This window comes from Sander vitreus, chromosome 8 (genome assembly GCF_031162955.1).
Source record: "Sander vitreus isolate 19-12246 chromosome 8, sanVit1, whole genome shotgun sequence".
In the NCBI taxonomy this organism is placed as follows: Eukaryota; Metazoa; Chordata; class Actinopteri; order Perciformes; family Percidae; genus Sander; species Sander vitreus.
In genome coordinates this window covers 33,931,610-33,950,117 of record NC_135862.1, presented here as the reverse complement: position 1 = coordinate 33,950,117, position 18,508 = coordinate 33,931,610, and the positions used below count along the sequence as shown (strand labels likewise).

Below are 18,508 nucleotides of genomic sequence, written 5' to 3'. Positions count from 1 at the left end.
TCTTCCTGACCGTCACACGTTTGCAGTCCGCAAGGAAGCCTTCAGCAGCGGCTCCTTCACCGCCACGCCAAGACCCGCCCTTAAATAGCATTTGTTGGCCAGGCGCGTACCTCTCCCGGTACTACCACTACTCCCGTTACTCCTGCTGCTCCCGATACTCTGCTTGGTCATATGTGAAGCATCCGTTCACATAAGGTTAATATACAACCCGTATATTTATCTTAAAAACACTCCCGGTCCTCCTCAGCTGTGAAGCCACGTACTTGTTGTCCAAGCCCGTGTGTTCTCACTAAATAAATGTGTGCAGCATTCACTGTCCCGTGGGAAATAATGCAAAGTCGAGCTTCATCCAGATCACCCTGATAGATAAACAGAATTGTAAGTCAGAATGTAAACTGGGCCACAGATGGTAAGCACAATTACATTAACCTAAAACTAACTTAATTAAAATGCCACAGCCCATAGGCCTGATGTTTTTTTTTATTTTTTATTATTATTAGAATATTGACGTTAAGAGAATACATCGTTATGCAAGTACTTTTACTTTTAATACTTAAAGTACATTTAAAATCAGGTACTTTTTACTTTTACTTAAGTAGGGTTGCCATTGTGGTACTTCTACTTTTACTAAAGTAAATGTGTCTCTGGTTATTTGTACTTTTACTTAAGTACTGAGATTCAGTACTTCCTCCACCACTGTGTGTGTGTGTGTGTGTGTGTGTGTGTGTGTGTATGTGAGAGAGACTTCCTGTTTCCTGGGTGCTGACGCCAGCTGTTTCTGAGGTTTGAACAGAGAGCTGTCTTTGTGTCTTTGCTGACTTCATGTCTCCTCTGCTCTGGCTGACATCAGTCAACTTCTTCACGTACTGCACTGAGCCAACCTCTCTGTTATAAATATAACCTATGTCAAACTCATTTGAAAGTAATGACTCACTCTACAATATTGCTGTCTGTAGAGTCATGCGTTAGACTTTTGCATTGCTTCCACCAAAATAACCTGTTGATTTAGAAAGGAGGATGATGTCGTGTTTATTGCAGTTCATTCCAGTGTTTTTCTCTGGAAGCGCTGGGGAGCAACAACATCTTGACAACATATCACCACTCTACCTGCCCTGGTATGATGGGACTAGCATTGACCCTTTGCATTTTATTATCAATTATTACTACTGTAGATTTGTGTTCCACCATGAGCAGCAAGCGCAGGAGGGTTGTATCAACGTGACAGCAGAGCAGGGAGGATGTTTGTGCACGAGGATTCCATTACTTATGATGGAAGACTAGTCGACAATCTTGCCAACACAACCAAACATGCAGCAAGTGCAACAACACAAGGCAGCTAATATTAGTCAGCGGTCCCCACAGAAGAAGGCCAGCTGGCTGTGTTTCTGCAGCCTTTCATCTCAGCAGGCTCGCTGTGTTTTCTCCTGCCGTCCACTAACAGTTAGGCCCTGTTTACACCAATACGCTCGCAGGTGAAAACAACAATATTTTATCAGATGTGCCTTTTAGTTGAGACGGTGACGGCATTTTTGGGGCTTAAAAACGCAAAAAAGTGAAACCACCCTCCAGAGTGGAAATCTTAAAAACGCTCCACCGTTGCGTTCCCATCTAAAGGGGAAAAACGCTGTGTGTGTCTGTGTCTGTGTCTGTGTGTCTGTGTGTGCATTGTTTGGAGCAATAACTCCACCTCCTCGTCTGTCCAGACAAAATTGTCAGCTTTTGTTGTTCGCTTCGTGCTACTAGAGAGAGGAGGAGGAGGAGGAGGAGGAGGAGAGGGAGACAAGTAGAAGGAAGGTTCTACGCAGGCGTGCGGACTTGGTGGATCGCATTTCACACACTTTCCCCCCTTTCAGATTTCCCCCCCAAAACGCTCGTCTAAACGCGGAATAAAAAGTGAAAACGCAACGCCACTTTTGCGTTTTCTCTTCAGATAGTTTCCGTCTTGGCCTCAGTGTGACCTCAGGAAATCCATCTGAATACCCTGCCAGCCTCTGTTAACATGTGTGGTCCTCTCTTAAATACATACAGTATGAAGGGGGAGATGCATCTTGCAGACAAAGACAAAGTGTGGTTCAGGCCGGCTGTGTCTGTAACTGCGTCAGTCACCTCTCCTTCCTCGGCTCCCCTCTCCTCACCCCCACACTGACTGAAAGGTAGTTCCAGTTATTACAGTGTGTTCACCTGGTTCTCTTTATTGAAATGCTGTGTATCCCTGCATGTGGACCTGTGCTCAGGTCTAGTTAGCAAGAATAAGGGAACCCCCTGTGATGCTGTGTAGAAACTTAAAATCTGTGTTTTGTGTGAACGGACCACACCTGAACAGGTGTGGCTCCGCTGACTGCAGTTAGACATGCTGCTGAATAGTTAACCTGTATTACAGGCTCCCTGGGATGGTTCCAGTGTTTCTATGGAGAGAGGTGCATGTGTGCTTGCGTGAACCTGTTAAATGTTCTGCTGCTGCAGATGCAAGGAGATCTTGTCAGTGTGGTGGCCCTGAGGGCTCCACACTGCCCTTCACAAAACACATGCACACACATGAAACATGTGACAGAAGAAAACATCTGCATCAGTGTGCAGTTACAAAAAGAATGCTGCAAAGAGAGAAAGCAGTGTGATTGCATCATTGTGATGTTGTGAAGCATCATTTGAATTAATAATGGACTTCCTTTGTGTTCTGGGCGACTTGTAGACAGTTGTGTTTTCTCTGTTAACTTTTATCAGGCCTGTGTGTAAAAACTGTACCAATGGAGTAAACATGTGATTTTCCCCTTGTGGGATTAATAAAGGCATGTCTTCATCTTCTTCTTTGTCTGTTATTTAGAAACAAAGGACAGAATGGACCAATCATTGCTAGTGTTAGGTTTAGGCCGCATGTCAAAGTGTCCTTGAGCAGGACAGTGAACCCCCAGCTGCTCCCTGGACACTGTGTGTGGCTGTCCACTGGTCCCAATGCTTAGGATGGGTCAAATGCAGAGATTGAGTTTCACTACATGAATATGAATTTATAAAGTTTCTTCTTTTGTTAATCAGAATCTTGAATTCAACAAAGGCGTGTAATATAGAGTGGATTGGATTGGAGGTCTACTTATGATTTCTGTCCTCGTGGTTTGTCTTCCCCCTCCAGCATTGGAGGGCATTGATTGGATTCCAGCTAACACATCTCTGTCTTCTCTTCTTCTCTTCTAGAGTCCAGCGCCATGAAACTGAATCCCCAACAAGCTCCACTCTATGTGAGTATCATTTTGACATTTTTGCCTCCCGCCTGTCCGTTTGTTTTTGTCCCAACAACTATTAGATTGATTGTCATTGATTAAGACATTCATGTTTCCCTCGGGATGAATTCTAATAACTAGCGCCAGCATCAGGTCAACATTTCACTGTGACCGATCATTGATTAATGACCAAAGGCCTGCAGAACTATCCCATCAGCTTCAGCTGTTCTCTGTGTTTACTGCTAATTAGCAAGTTAGCATGCTACCATGCTAAACTAAGACGGTGAACGTTCTACTGCTGAACATGCTGATGTTAGCATTTAGCTCAAAGCTCAACTCTGTGCTGCAGTGCACATCAAGGCCATCCTCCAAAGCAACACACTAACTGCCATCTACACCATAACTGAAGATTGTGCTGCACAACAATCATTTCACACATGCAACGTTAATTCCGGAGTCCTGGTTGGCTCTTTAAAGTCTCTCTCTCTCTAGGTGTGTGTGCGTGCGTGCATGCGTGAAAGAGACCACAACATATTTGTGGTTCAGTTGACCCGTTCAGTAGCCTGGCAAAACCCTGACGAACTTCAGGCAAATTTGAGATTTGCTCCGCAAGTCCGTCTGGCCATGAGCCCATTCAAGCTCATTTCCAATTCTTCCAAATCGAGGCACCAATCACAACCGTTGAGGCGGGCTTTACACGATGACGATTTACATTCAACATGACGGCCAACGCACCGAAGCGCAGCAACCCGTTGATGTCACTGTCGTTGCTACGTCACCGGGATCGTTGTTCTGATTGGTTGAAGGACTATCCAATTGCGCCCAGAGGCATTTGAGCAGCGTCCGTTGGTGACGCCCCTTTGGAAATGAGCTGTGAATGAAGCTTGCCCAGACCCCCTCTCAGTTATAACTGAGAAGGGTCTGGTGTCAGCCAGGCTAACCGTTCAGTAAAAGATGTTTTGGTCTCAGCAGCTTCCACGTGGGAAGTTTCCAGTGTGTGTCTTGTTCAGAGTTCTGTACTCTGGTCATTAGCAGAGATTTGCATTCGGTTCTGCCATTTTCCAAAGTATTGTAAGAGTAGTGTCAGTAGAATGATACAGTAGGACCCCACACACTGTTTCTGTACTTTACTGTCACTACAGTATTGAAGTTGATCTGAAAGTTGGGGAAACTGACGTTACTGTACTGTGACTTAGTGCTGTGGATGAAGGAGGAGTTCATTGTGCAATGTAGCCTGAGAAATCCAGAGTTTCTGCAGTTGAGGCTTTGCACAAGCACAGGATTTCTTTATCTCAAGTGTGTTGCCTGAACTACTGACACAAAGCCATGACCTTGTCTTAGACACACAGAGGGCCAAAACTGCAAATACTGTGAAAGGCCAGATTTTTGGCAACATGATCAACTGTGTCAAATGCAACAACCGCTTCCACTGCAGCTGTATACACATAAAAAGGATGGTAAAGAGGTTGACAATGTTGTAAACGTGATAAATTCATTAGTAACCCTGTCCTCCCAGTGTATGTTATGGACTGCTGTCTGTATGTAGATGCACTTCAGTGCAACAAGACATTTACAGTTATATTCCATAATGCTATATTCATATCCATTAGAGACATTTTGCTGCCTAAAATTATCAAGTAATATTTCTCTGACAGATTTCTTCTGGGGGCTGAGGGGGGTACCTATAACATTGTGGGCAAAAGGCTTAAGATACAGTAGTGTAAAAATGCTACCCTTCCATAATATAATTTACTATATATTTTCTGTACATTTTCTCTTTGTTATGCAACTCTTTGCTAATAACACTACAAACAAAGTGAATGGTTGTACTTTAAGATCATCAATAAAAGGACCATTATACACGCCGGCTTATGTTGGGAGAGTTATTATCACCTATGAAATCCATAATTCATACATGATACAAGATACATTCCTCGCTAAGCAGGACAAAGCATTACCTGATTTGAATCATCTAGGGTGCAAAATCCAGAAACAATGTCGCATTTTGACATGTCGCAATGCAATGTTTGTGAAATGACTCATACATAATTCTTAGAATTCAGTGATGTGGGAGCTTTGACTTTAGAAACGACACGCTTCCAGAGGTTTGTGATGGCACCACACACGGTCCCAACATCATCTAGTATGTTAACCTGGGACACTGGAATATCTGTTTGCAAAATCTTAAAGTTCTTCCACTGACCAATGACCACATGGATCCAAACATGATGAGGTTTTCCCTGTGCAGAGAAGAACTGAGGGATAGGAAAGGGGGGGGGCATCATACGATGCCAGCTCGTCGCTGATTAGAAATCCCCTATCAGCTGAAATCTCATCCTGAAGCTCCGAGATAATGTTAGAAAAGGTTTCACTTCAGAACCAGTTGTCAACATACTTCTTATGTAATTTTAGCATGCTATCTCACTATACAGCTATGAATCTCTGTTTGTCTTGAGAGTGTCAGTCTGTCTGTCTGTCTGTCCTTCCAATAGCTGGACAACCGTCCATCCAATCTACTTCACACTTTGCGGCTGTGTTGCTGGGTATCCAATGACGTGCAGTGACAGATTTGGTGTTTGGTGCAATTTGTAAATGGGACGTGTTCAATATTGGTGAATAAAACTAAGTGAACAGCTGTGCGGGCGGGGCTTCAGGGCTCTCAAGCATGTCGTCTGCAGCGGGTTACTAGCAACTACAACGCCTATTTGGAAATGAATAATACCTCTGAGTAGGAAATCCAACTTCAGAGGGTGTTCCAGAAAAATTCATAGTATAACATTGAAAAACGTAGGAAAAAATGTCAAATAGTGACAAAAACATCAGAAAAAGTGACAAAAAACTTGAAAAGGTGACAAAAATGTTTGGAAAATCTTCAAAAACGCCAGGAAAAGTGACAAAAACTTCGAAAAAAAGTGACAAAAATATGGGAAAAGCTTAAAAAACGCAGACAAATATTGACAGAGACTTCGAAAAAAGTGTCGAAAAAGAACACCAAAACATTGGATATTTTTTTTACATTAACGTAACGTTTCTCTGTCAGGTAAATATAGTAGTGGTCGAGGTGAAAGGCCCCCCATGAAAAATATTGAATATGTTACTATTCTAACTCATTGTCGATGGTGTTTTAAGCCCTCAACTTCTAGGATAAGGCAATGGTTAGGGTTAGGTGCCTTGAAGTAGACGGTCGCAGCGCTGCCTTGAAGTCGACGTTGGGGGCTTAAAACACCATCGAGCTATGTTTACCTCTGAAGTACAAGTACACAGTAAGTCAGTAGTACACAGCTTCGTAAGTGCTTTGGGGGCCTTCTGTAAGTAATTTCGGAGTACAATGAGTTAGAATAGTAACATTCAATATTTTTCATGGGGGCCTTTCACCTCGGCCCAGGCAGCTGCCTACCTCTCCTGTGTATAAAGGCTGCTCCTGGTGTATTTCAAGTGAACCAGAGTGTTTTCCCCCGGTGTGTTTCTGACCGTGAGGAACAACGATGTCAGGGCAGGAGTACAGCCCATGACCCAGGGGAGCGTAGCGTGGCTGTCAAGTTGTTTGGATGAGCAGCAGCACCTCAGGCCAAGCAAACACACTATTCTGTCAGTAATGTGCACTGCTGAAGTGTCCTCATCTTCCCTGCAGAGAACCTGAGCTCAACAACAATACAAGTATGTCAGCTTAGCCTGAATGTTTGTGATTCACGGCAGCCAGGCATCTGTAGACCCCTGCCTGTCTCTGGATCACTGCAGTCAGTTCAACAGCAGTAAGCTCTGTGTGTGTGTGTGTGTGTGTGTGTGTGTGTGTGTGTGTGTGTGTTGGTTGTGAAACATTCCTGTTTGTCTATTGTTAGTCTGTGTGGGAGTGGCTGCTAACAGACTTTTAACTGCATGTTCAGCAGCTGTGTGTGTGTGTGTGTGTGTGCGCTGTGTCATGTTTCATAGCATTCATAAAGGAGCAAAATACAAACAACTCATATCAGTCTGAAGTCTCTATTCTATATCTTCAAACTAGGGCTGGCAATCCATTCCAATATTTAATCACGATAATCGTAAATTAATCACACATTTTTTAATTGTTCTAAATGTACTTTAAAGGGACATTTTTCAAGTGTTAATGCTCCAGTGGTGTTTAAGACCGTACATGCAGATAACTTTAGTCTTCAGAGAGAATCATCTGGAAGGGCTTTGAAACTCAACTTGCCATTCAAAGGCCCTTTTCTTTCTCTAGTTCTGCTCAAGGAGCTTTGTTTCTTTTAATTGTTTAATGATTACTGAAATAGTTAAAATGTAATCACCAAAGCCTGTTACTCAGAACAGGAAGTTTCTCTTCAGATGAAGCGTGTGGCTCTTGGATATATTTACCAAGAATGCTCCTTAAATGTCCACATAAAAACGCAAATAAAACAAATGAGAAGCTAAGATATAAAATAGTGCAGAAGTTAAAATATAGGAGATAACATCTGTACAATCTAAAAGAAATGGTGGTAGGCAGGTGTACAGTAATGGACAAAGAAGAAATTAATGTAAATGTATATATGTACATGTATGCGTATGAGAAGTAATAAACATATATATATATATGTGTGTGTATGTATATGTATATATATATATATATATATATATATATATATATACAGGTAAACCGTTTGCATGATAGTAAGTAAAAGTATATAAAGGTAAAGTGAGCATGTGGAGCAGGTCTGGCTCTGAGCTGTCTCCCATCTCTTGTTTTCTGTCCTCAACCAGGTGCCCTGTCATATTAAACTGTTCCTAGCAGAGCGCTCAGGTCTTTTAATCATTGTCAGTTCTAAGAAAAAATTTAATTAAATGAAAGTCAAACTGAAATTTAGCCTGTCAAGCCAGACCCACATCCAGATGTTGGGTCTGGGAACTCACCATTGACGGAGCTCAATCTGAGGGGCGGGATAAACGGTTGTCTTTCAGATTCCCTCTGCACGCAATAGGATAGAGCTACAACCAACCAGAGCAACGAAGAAGGTAGCGGAGCTAGTTGATAGATTTAACTTTTGCCGTATCCGGTCGACAAAAAACTCCGAACACATCTTCCTTTTTTAAGAATGACTTCAGTGCCGTTCTTGGTTCTTTTCTCAAAGAAAAGCTGAACTCCAAGTCTTCCAGAAGACCGCTGCTCCCTGCAGCAGCAGCCATAAGCCCGCCCACCGACTCTATACACGATGTGATTGGCCTGACCAGAGTTTGGTTTTTCCAGCTCGCAAGTCAACGGAGAGTGCCTAGACCCCCCCCCCACCTGGCTGCCACTAGGGTGCGTCTAGATTTCCAGGCTAACTGAAATTAGAATTGGTTTTGAATTCATTCACATTTTCCTCATGACCATTTTCTGGGAACTCTTGAACTTGAAGAGTGAGCCCCAGGTCAGTCCTGAGCTTTCTAAAGGTTCAGACACACGAGGCCGATAATCGGCCGTAGGACAGTCTGGCGAGGTCAGTGACTCGAGTCTGGTCGGTGTGTTCCGTGCCGTCGTCCGTCCGAGGGGCCGTCGGCCTTCATTTTGGCCGATTTGACATGTATAATTGGTGGGGCGGGCACTGCCGGCAGTCGGACTCAAATGACCCATCTGATTGGTGGAGAGCTAACCCGGATACAGGGAGCAGAATGAGCGTGACTAGAGTCTCTCAAAATCTGATGAAAATCTTTTAAACTGACCTTTGTCGATCTGAAATGAAGACAGATTCAGCAGCTGCACGGCCTATTTCTCGCTTAAAATGTTTAAGCCTTCATAGCCTGCTGTTATGGAGACGTATTGCGTCTCGTCTCTTCGGGTGTGTTCGGAGGCACTTTTTGGACCAACTCGGGGAGACTGATCAGTCCATCTGCCTTTTCTGCCGAGGGTCGGCCGTATGGTCGGTGTGTCTGCAGCTTTAGACCTTGCCCCATGCTTCTAGAGTTGTCCTCTTGGACTTGTAGCTCTGCTGTCTATCCGTATCTGGGTTATGTATTTATTACAGTGAGTATGTGTATTTAACCCTTGTGTTGTCTTCCCGTGGACCATGCGACTTTTTGTTTTCAAAATTGAAAATAAAAACTTTTTTTTCAGCGTTTTTGGTCATCTTTTTAAAAAAATTGTATCACTTTCCTCGATGTTTTTGTCACTTTTTCCAATGTCTGTTGATTTTTTTTTCTGCGCTTTTTTTGACGTTGATGTTTTTTTTTTGTTTTTTTTCCAACGTTCTTTTATCTTTTCTTTTTTTTCCAAATGCTATAACATTTCATAAAACGCCCAAATTCAATGGAATTAGTGAACTGATCATTTATTTTACTTGTGAAGAGTGTCGTATGGAACCATCCTTGCTATTGTTTTTGACAATTTGGTTAAAAGAAACCCAAATTTCTGATAGAGAAACTTTTTGAAAATTGGTCAAATATGAGCTGAGGACACCAGGAGGGTTAATATGACAATAGTCAGAATTATATTTGGGTCATGTTAACAGCCTGTTCTGTTTGGATATTCAGATTAAGGCCTTTTTGTGAAGATGGCATTTTCATATGAAGACGTGATATGTCGGTATTATTCAGGTTTTAGAAGCCTTCTTTGGATATGTATACTGCGCATTCAGAATCTGCGTCTCAATCTGGGTTTTTACTCCCAGTGAGCAAAAAGTTGTCTGGAACAAGTCTAAAAGACGTGATTTAAGGACATCCAGAAGACGTCCTCCGACGTCCTTGTTGAACCAGAGCTGTTGGACTGAGATCCGTCCGTCAGTGAGCCGCGTGATTAAAGTTGATTTCCTGTCTCTGTGTGTGTGTGTGTGTGTGTGTGTGTGTGTGTGTGTGTGTGTGTGTGTCCTCTCAGGGAGAGTGTGTGTTGACCGTTCAGCTCGATGATGATGATGTGTGTCATGCGGAGGGAGAGGACGAGGAAGAGGAGGAGGCGGAGTTTTATCTTTTATTCTCGGGATCCACACAGAGACACCTGAGCAGCACGCTGCGAGTCAGCCACGTCACACTGCAGGCTGTGTGTCCAGGTAACACACACAGACACACACACACACACACACACACACACATTCTCCTGCAGATGAATGAATAGACACAAGTGCACTCATAAGAATGTGTGTGTGTGTTGTGTAGCCCATAATGTGTGCGAGCAGGTCTTGGTGACGTTGTGTTTGGCTCGGCCTGGTGCACCAGTGGATACACACTCGCAGGAGACCTTCTGCTTCGTACAGGTAACAGCTCTGTCAGCTTTCTATTGGTTGCATATTGGAACATGTTCCAGCGTGTCACATGTCTCTCTGACATGCCGCTGACCAGAGAAGTAGATGGAAATGATTTGTAACAGAAGCTGCACAGCCTACCTGATGCTGATTTGGGGTGTAGTTGTTCTCTCCGCTATAAGAATGATGTACATAAATGGCCACTGGATGTATACGCAACGTAAACACGGGACCATCACAGATGTATTAAGCACCTCATCACAAAACGCTCGTGTTATGTTTGGGGGTTATGCCTCATTCAGATATTCTCAATGACTGGAACATATCTGGAGCACCGTTAGGGTTGGCGTCCAAGAGATTCAAATCTTGATCAACAAAAGTGAAATTGTTTCCAAATGGTGAATCATTTAAAATCAAGTAAAAAAAAAATAAATAAAATAAATGGCACGCAAGTTGTAAAAGATGAAACAATTTAAAAAGTAGAAAGGTTTGATGGCACGAGACATCATGAACTCATGGAAATCACTAGAGTACACCACACACTGCTCAATGTGTGTGTGTGTGTGTGTGTGTGTGTGTGTGTGTGTGTGTGTGTGTGTGTGTGTAGGACTTGGCTCTGGACATGGCCCACTTTCTGCTCGACAACATATCTCCACAGGAAGCATTCCTATTGGATGATGAGCAGGTAAGGTTCACGTCATGTTTTTCATTCGTTATCTTTGGATATTAGTTTTGATATTATTGATATTATATTAGCAAGACATTTCACATAACTCAATGAGCTGTCTTTATTCTGTGTGTGTGTGTGTGTGTGTGTGTGTGTGTGTGTGTGTGTGTGTGTGTGTGTGTGTCAGATTGGGTTTAAAGAGTGTGAGCGGTTGGACCAGAGCCTTGCCCTGGCCCTGAAACACCTCAGCCTGCCCCCCCAGAGGACTGGACCCGCTTTGGACACACTGACGACACACACACAGACGACACACACACCTGCACACAGTGGCACAGACAGGGACAACACAGAGACACAGCAGGAAGCTACGTCTATGGATGTCTCCACACTGCTGGACAGCTGCACCGGTGAGCAACCACCCACACACACACACACACACAGATTTTGGTGTCGGCTCTTACCAACAGAAGTTCCTGAATCTCGTTGTCTCTTCAGTTAGACATTATCTTTGGCGTCTTCTTGTAAATCACCTTCTTCTTCTTCTTCTTCTGGGGATGGGATTCCATGGTTACGGAGGATGCAAGCCTCTGGTTGACATTAGACATGCCCTGGTGATTCAGACCGTGTACTAATTAGGGAAGCACCCATCTGACTTTTTCGTCCGTGGTACTGATTCCAACCTCTAAACTCCCGACCCCTCTGCGTGGTACTGATGAAGACCATGAACATCAGATAGCTGGACGTGGAGATGTCCACACACCCAAAGCCTTTTTAAGCATGTCAGTAGTGTTCAGGAACGGCTGGTAAAGACTCCCAGCTGTCGTTCATGTAGCGTCTTAACCAAGTCCACACTGAGCTGATGAAGCACATGGCTTCCCTGCAGTCTGTCCAGTTGTTCAAAGGTTGTTGGTTCTTTATCCAGTTGTTAAATATGTGATGAAATAATTTGTTGCATAACTCTGAGGGCCCTATTTTAACGATCTAAGCGCACGGCGTGGAGCGCATGGCCCAGGTGCATTTAGGGTGTGTCCAAATCCACTTTTGCTAGTTTGACTGCGGAAAAAAGGGCGCATGGTTCAAAAGGGTTGTACTTAGTGTCTTCATTAATCAGAGGTGTGTTTTGGGCGTAACATGCAATAAGCCAGTCATCTCCCATTTCCTTTAAAAGCCAGGCGCGTTTGGACCATTGCTATTATGATGGAGGAGTTTTATTTGTAATCTTTTGCATCTTTGTGTGCTGCTGTGCGTCCCTGTGTGTCTGTGTCTGTGTGTCCCTGTGTGTGTAACAAGCATAGTGTGCGCTGTGCATAAGCCTAAGAGCATTTTACTAATTTGCTGTTAAAATAACAATGAAATGCTGCGTTACTGACTTTAGACCAGGTTTTTGTTGGTCAATGGCGCGATCAATTCCCACTGCCTCAAGATAGCAAAACGCCCAGAATGCACCTGAACACACCTCCCTGTAAGACCAGCACGCCCATGGGCGCACAGATGGGTGCAGGTGCATTTGCTATTTAAACGTCACGGGCGCTGGACGGTCTTCACTTGCGTCGGGCTTTGCGCCACGCTGCGCTGGGTGCAGGATGGGGCCCTGACTGTCACTGAGACACTGATGCTTTCACAGTAACAGTCTTCATATTAAATGCATTTATTGTGAGGCTCATGCAGTCAGTGATGGTGTGGGATCAGCTGTAGCTGGGTTGACCGAGCACAACACAAGACTTTATCAGTACCAGTCCACATCATAAGCTCTGCATCATCATCATCATCATCATCATTATCATCATGGTCATCCTCATCCTATCAGCCAATAAGACCTGCCGAGCAGACTGGACTCATCAATGAGATAAAAACCACATGCTCTGTGTTTGTTTTCCAGTTGGCTGAAGTGTGTCCCGGATAAATAAAGAGCGTCCCGCTGTATTCTCTCCCATGTCCCCACGAGTCCATCCCCGCCCCGCGCTCACCGTGTCTTATCTCTGTCCTTAGGCCGGTCTCAGTGCCAGCAGCTGTCCAGCCTGCTGCACGTGGCAGCCAGTCACGGTCTGAGGACAGTGGCAGCGTTGGTTCTGCAGCAGCCGGGAGGCCGGGAGGCGCTGAGGACGCCCAACGCCCAGGGACAGACTGCAGCCGCCGTGGCACAGAGCAGGGGACACCAGCAGCTGCTGGAGCTCTTCACACAGTGAGTACACAGAGAGAGAGATATAGATATATCATCATCATCATCATCAGGAGCTGTGGAGTGTGACTCCGTGTTATTATCCCACATCAGTGTGCTTCCATGAGCTCAATTTCAAAAAGACAAAAAGTCAAGACAACAAAAACATGAAAAGTGCAAAAAGAAGAGAAATAGAACTGCATATGGCAGAGTAGCAAGTTGTATAAAGTATGCATGTACAGGAGGCTTCTGTATGTCAGAACATCTATGTCACAACACGCTGAGACAGACAGACAGACAGAGTTCCTGCTAACGTCTCTGTGGAACATAGAAACTACTGTTTACACGGTGGCTCAGCACTCACTGCACAGTTCCATCCCCGGGCCGGGCAGGGCCTTTCTGTGTGAAGTTTGCATGTTCTTCTCGTGTTTGTCTGGGTTTCCTCCCACGATAGAGACATCCACGCTAGGTAACTAGGACTACAGTTGAAAATTAGCCGGCTGGCTAACACTGGCACATGATTAATGGGCGCCTGGATAGCTCAGTTGGTAGAGCAGGTACCCATATTTAGAGGTTTACTCCTCGACGCAGCGGGCCCGGGTTCGACTCCGACCTGCATGTCGTTCCCCCTCCCCTTTCATGTCTTCAGCTGTCCCATCAAAATAAAGGCTGAAAATGCCCCAAAAATTATCAAAAAATGTTGATTAATGCGCATTGTCTTAATTAATAAATCATAATCTTAAATCGACTGCAGGGATTCCTCCTAGTCACTTGATTACACAGATGCTGTGTGTCTCTGCTCTCAGATATTCCACATGCAGCTGACTCATTAGTGCTGACCCGTTCAGAAAGGCATAAGTAGCACACGCGTACGTCAGACTGTGGCATGTGTTCTTTATTCATAGAGCACAAAGTGCTTAACTGAATACAAAAGCAAAAGGAGGAGAAGATAAGCAATAAAGATAATAAGAGTAAAAGAGACCTTCAGCAAAACAGAAGATGAAGCCGAGCTCAACTCAACCGAACGAGGGCGGTGAGGCTTGTGAGTGTGAGCAGGTTTATATGAATCATGCTGTTCCACACTGTGAGTGTTTCTGTGTCTGGCTCTGGGAACATCCCGAGCATCTGATTGGTCCAATCTGGAGTTCTGTTAGATAAGGTGGCACCAGCCCATATATCACCTTAAAAACAAGAAACAAAATGTTCAAATCAACCCTGGAACTTACAAGAGATGAGATCACACTTTCTTTTTCCTGTTAGAAGACGAGCGGCTGTTGGTAGACACCAAAACCAGCTGAAAGAGAGAGAGAGTACAGTATAAAGTCTTAGTAATAATGTTCAGGTGGTAAGGACTGAGTTGGCAGACAGGACAAACAAGCCTGCTGCGTTAATGCTGCTGTCACTGTGAAGAAAAACGGGTTAACAAAACACACTGTGTGTGTGTGTGTGTGTGTGTGTATGTATGTGTGTGTGTGTGTGTATGTATGTGTGTGTGTGTATGTGTATGTGTGTGTGTCGGTAACTGAGCACCTCTCCCATGGCTCAGGCTGAACTGGGATCGTCAGAGCTCAGCTGATTGGGCTCAGAGTGTGTGTGTGTGTGTGTGTGTGTGTGTGTGTGGAGGTGGAGCTGGGGGTGTGGTTCCAATGACTGCGTGAGTGACGTGAAGCCTCCACCACACAGGGCAGTGTGAGTCACATAGGCTGCCTGTCGGGAGTTGTCCTTTAGTTGTATATTAGTTAGATTTTTAGTTATTGACTTTATTTAATATATGAACCACACAGGTAAGACTCAGAGATTCCTGGTGTCTCAGTCGTGCCGGACAGCAGAGTCAGTGAGCTGGACCAGCCGTCTCACACACACACACACACGTATGACTTTGTGTCCCTGCAGGTATGAGACGTCCTCAAACGTCCAAGTGGAACTAAAGGAGCAACCGCACGTCGACCCAGAAGGCCGAGTGTTTCAGCACCACGCCGCTCTTGGCACCTACACCCTGACGTTCCCGGGCCCGGGGCAGAAGGAGAGGGGCGGTGACGACCGCTGCGTCCAGGAGGAGCTGAAGGAGCTGAGGAGACGCATTGGTCTTCACAGGGACACACAGGTGAGCTGACAGCAGAGACAGAGTCTCACCTGCCTGTCACCGCAGTTTTTAAGATGAATATTTAGCAATTAATCCAATAAAAAATAAGATATACTTATTTGGGGTACGTTTTCACTTCCAAAATACGTGCTTTGTTTCAGCATCTGAGCTCCCTGAGCTTTGCTACGCGACACTAGAGGTTAGCAGGCGTCTGCTGTCGATGGCTCGCGTTACATTCATAGTTCAGATCGCATAAATTGCCGATTTCCGCGCAAAATATGCGGGGCTTGCTTGATTTCATAATCCCCGCATTTTTGTTGCAAAAAAGTCCCATATATTTTAGCAGAAAGTTGAAAAATGTTGCGTTGACTTCACACAAGAGCAGCCATTTCCCCCTGTTGTCATGGGAACGACGTGAACGTCATCGAAAAGCTGCAAACCCCGCGATGAAGCCACGATGAAACCGCAGTTTCTGCATTTTTTAAGAAAACGTGCCGCATAATCAAGGATTTTAGCCCGCAACAATCACAAAAAAAACTCTTTTCTGGAAGGACTGCTTACTGAGATACAGTATGTGTGCTTTAAGTTGTTGTGTTGATTCGGTCGGGACCAAGAAAGAAAAGTTCGTTGTTTCCTGCCAGGTGTGGTCTCTTCTGTGAGACGTACGCAGGAAACAGACTTCTGAGCTCTCTGCAGAAACCCACCACAGGCCTTTGAGTGAACCCAGCATCACGTTACCATGGTTATCCAATCCTTCATAAATATAGGCCGTACCCTAACACAGAAGCTTTTTGACAGGTCTCATAGCTTACCCTCTCACAGCCTGAGCATGCACCAAAGCCATATATTTAGTTTTTCATTGAAATGTTTTGTAGTTGTGTTTTCTGAAATGACATTTTCGATCAACACTTCATTTGGATTGTCTTCCCTGTTGCAGGGAAACTCTTCTGGTGCTGCGGCTCTCAGCCCTGCCTGTAGGCTGCAGCCCTGCAAGCAGAATGCAGGGCTGTCTGTGGTAACCATAGAGACCTGTAGCACAACAACAGAGGAACAGGGAAGTCCTCCGTCATTGGAGGAGAGAGCCCGAGGGGAGGACTCTGCTGTCACTCAGACATCCTGTAGCAGTGCAAGTCTTTGTCAGAACCAGGAAGCTGCCAACTCTCCTGCTGGCCGTAACCGCAAAAACAAAAGGAGAAGTAGAAAAACTGCGAGACGTGCAGCCGAATCTCCAGGAAGTAACAAAGGCACCCCAGAGGTAGGTGGAGGGGTAGCACGCAGGCCCACAAAGGCAACAGGAAGTAGAAGAGAGACAGATGGAGCTACTTCACCTAGAGCATCAGTGACAGCTCAGCGTGGTCCCGCAACAGAAGAGACTCCATTACCCAGAAAGCCTGGGTCTGCACCAGGCGCTGATGGGAATTGCGCTGGCAGGAAGGCAGCAGCCGGGTCTACCGCCATCATCGTAGAAAAACAGGAAGTTGACCTGCTGATACGTGAGCGCGTTGCAGAGACAGAAGCAGTGACACGGACAGGGCAGGGAGACACTGGACGTCTCCCAGCAGGACCAGCTGACGTCAAGTTTGCTGTGGAATCGGCCGCAGAGAGGACAGGTACGTCCCCTAGTGGGTCAGTCACTCATCCATGGGGAGTGGGAAGCAAATGAAAGAAAAAGGTTCCTTTGCTGATTTTGAAAGCGCTGACCAAAGACTCTACCACACAAACCTACTGTCAGATTACCTAACTAATACAAATCAACCTGTGATCTGGGAAACAGATTGGCTGGGCAGACAGGAACTCCGAGTCACACAGTGTCACTGTTGATTGTGGATGAGATTTTACACCCAAAGCGGAAGCAGTGGTGTGCACTGCGGGAACAAAAGAAACCCACGTCAGAAGGCTCCTTTCCTACTGTTCTGACATCTGTAGTCACTCAGGAAGAGAACGTGACAATGACAATCAAATGTTAGCATTTAGCTTTAGGGTAACATATGCAAACACATCAGCTTAGTTATTTAAACCAAACCATGTGCAATGCAAATTTCAAACACAACACCTTTCACATTTGCGTTTGCAAACAGTGGCCTATTGACAGTTATAAAGTCTGCTGATTCTGCCGTCTGCATTAAAACCAAAACCAAAACAAGAACTACGTAGATACTTCCTTACTTTTTGAACGTTTTGCTTCTGAAGTGCTCCCAGTACTGTCGTGCAGAGGATGAACCAGAACCTGGTTGCAGCTGTAATGCGGGGCTATATCTTTATATATAATATAGGGTTATTTATTCACTGCTGCTACTTATTTACACACCATTCTTCATTTATGTTCACACTGTACTCTATTTATGTTGACACTGCACTACAATAGCCTTTGTACAATCCATTGTTTTAGCGACATAATCTTTCAATCAATCTTACTTATTACCTAGTCTTACTTTACTTCTACTTAACGTTTTTATTTCTTGCACTGTAGCTATGTTACTTTATGTAACTCAATACACTTATTGACTAGCTTTTTTCTTACTCTTGAGCAACTGCGACTGAATAATTTCCCTGAGGGGATCAATAAAGTACTCTGATTCTGATGATTCTGATTCTGAACGTCAACACTGGTAGTCTCCGGTGGTTAAACTGCAAAAAAAAAAAAAAGCAATCTGGGGGAAAAGAAACACCAGTCGAGAGAAAAATGAAGGTTAATGAAGTAAAGTTATTTCCCATCCCAGTCGATGAACTCTCCCTGCTTCAGCTTTGACTTCTCTACACACAGCTCACCTGCGCAATGAGCGATTATTAAAGGTGCTCTATTGGGTGACGCCCCTCCCTCCTCCTCTAGCTAACTTCCCTACACCCCCCTTCATGTGCACGCGCACTAACCCCCCCACCCCCCACCCCTAAATCCTTCTTATCGGTTATTGGCTGGAACACTGTTTGTTATGTTTCGTGGTGCAGGTTGGCGCAGTTTGTTTTTGTTGCTGTGTTCAGGGGACAGGCAGCTAGCATATAGTGAGGAGATGTTTGCTGTATGTGACAAAAAATGTTGTAGCCTAAAAAAAACGCATGACGTCGCATAGAGCACCTTCAACTGTTGGTTTGATGTTCTGACTGCTCGTGACCCAGCTTGCTTTTTGTAGCAATGTAACGGTGTTACCATATCTCAAGTAAACTTAGAGGTTTTTTTGCAGTCTTTAATCTAACCCTGTGTCCTTT

At 44.7% G+C, this 18,508-nt stretch overlaps 1 protein-coding gene across 1 annotated transcript in view; it reads left to right on the top strand.

Annotated features, from left to right (window-relative positions):
- Positions 1–18,508, top strand: part of LOC144522768 (uncharacterized) — a 55,106-nt gene that overhangs the window by 14,844 nt on the left and 21,754 nt on the right. Inside the window, exons 2-9 of the mRNA XM_078258071.1 lie at positions 3,187–3,230; positions 10,033–10,204; positions 10,311–10,408; positions 11,004–11,081; positions 11,251–11,470; positions 13,053–13,245; positions 15,115–15,325; positions 16,242–16,914. Of these exons, the coding sequence (XP_078114197.1) occupies positions 3,198–3,230; positions 10,033–10,204; positions 10,311–10,408; positions 11,004–11,081; positions 11,251–11,470; positions 13,053–13,245; positions 15,115–15,325; positions 16,242–16,914 (1,678 nt within the window). The 5' untranslated portion in view covers positions 3,187–3,197. The remainder of the gene's footprint in view (positions 1–3,186; positions 3,231–10,032; positions 10,205–10,310; positions 10,409–11,003; positions 11,082–11,250; positions 11,471–13,052; positions 13,246–15,114; positions 15,326–16,241; positions 16,915–18,508) is intronic.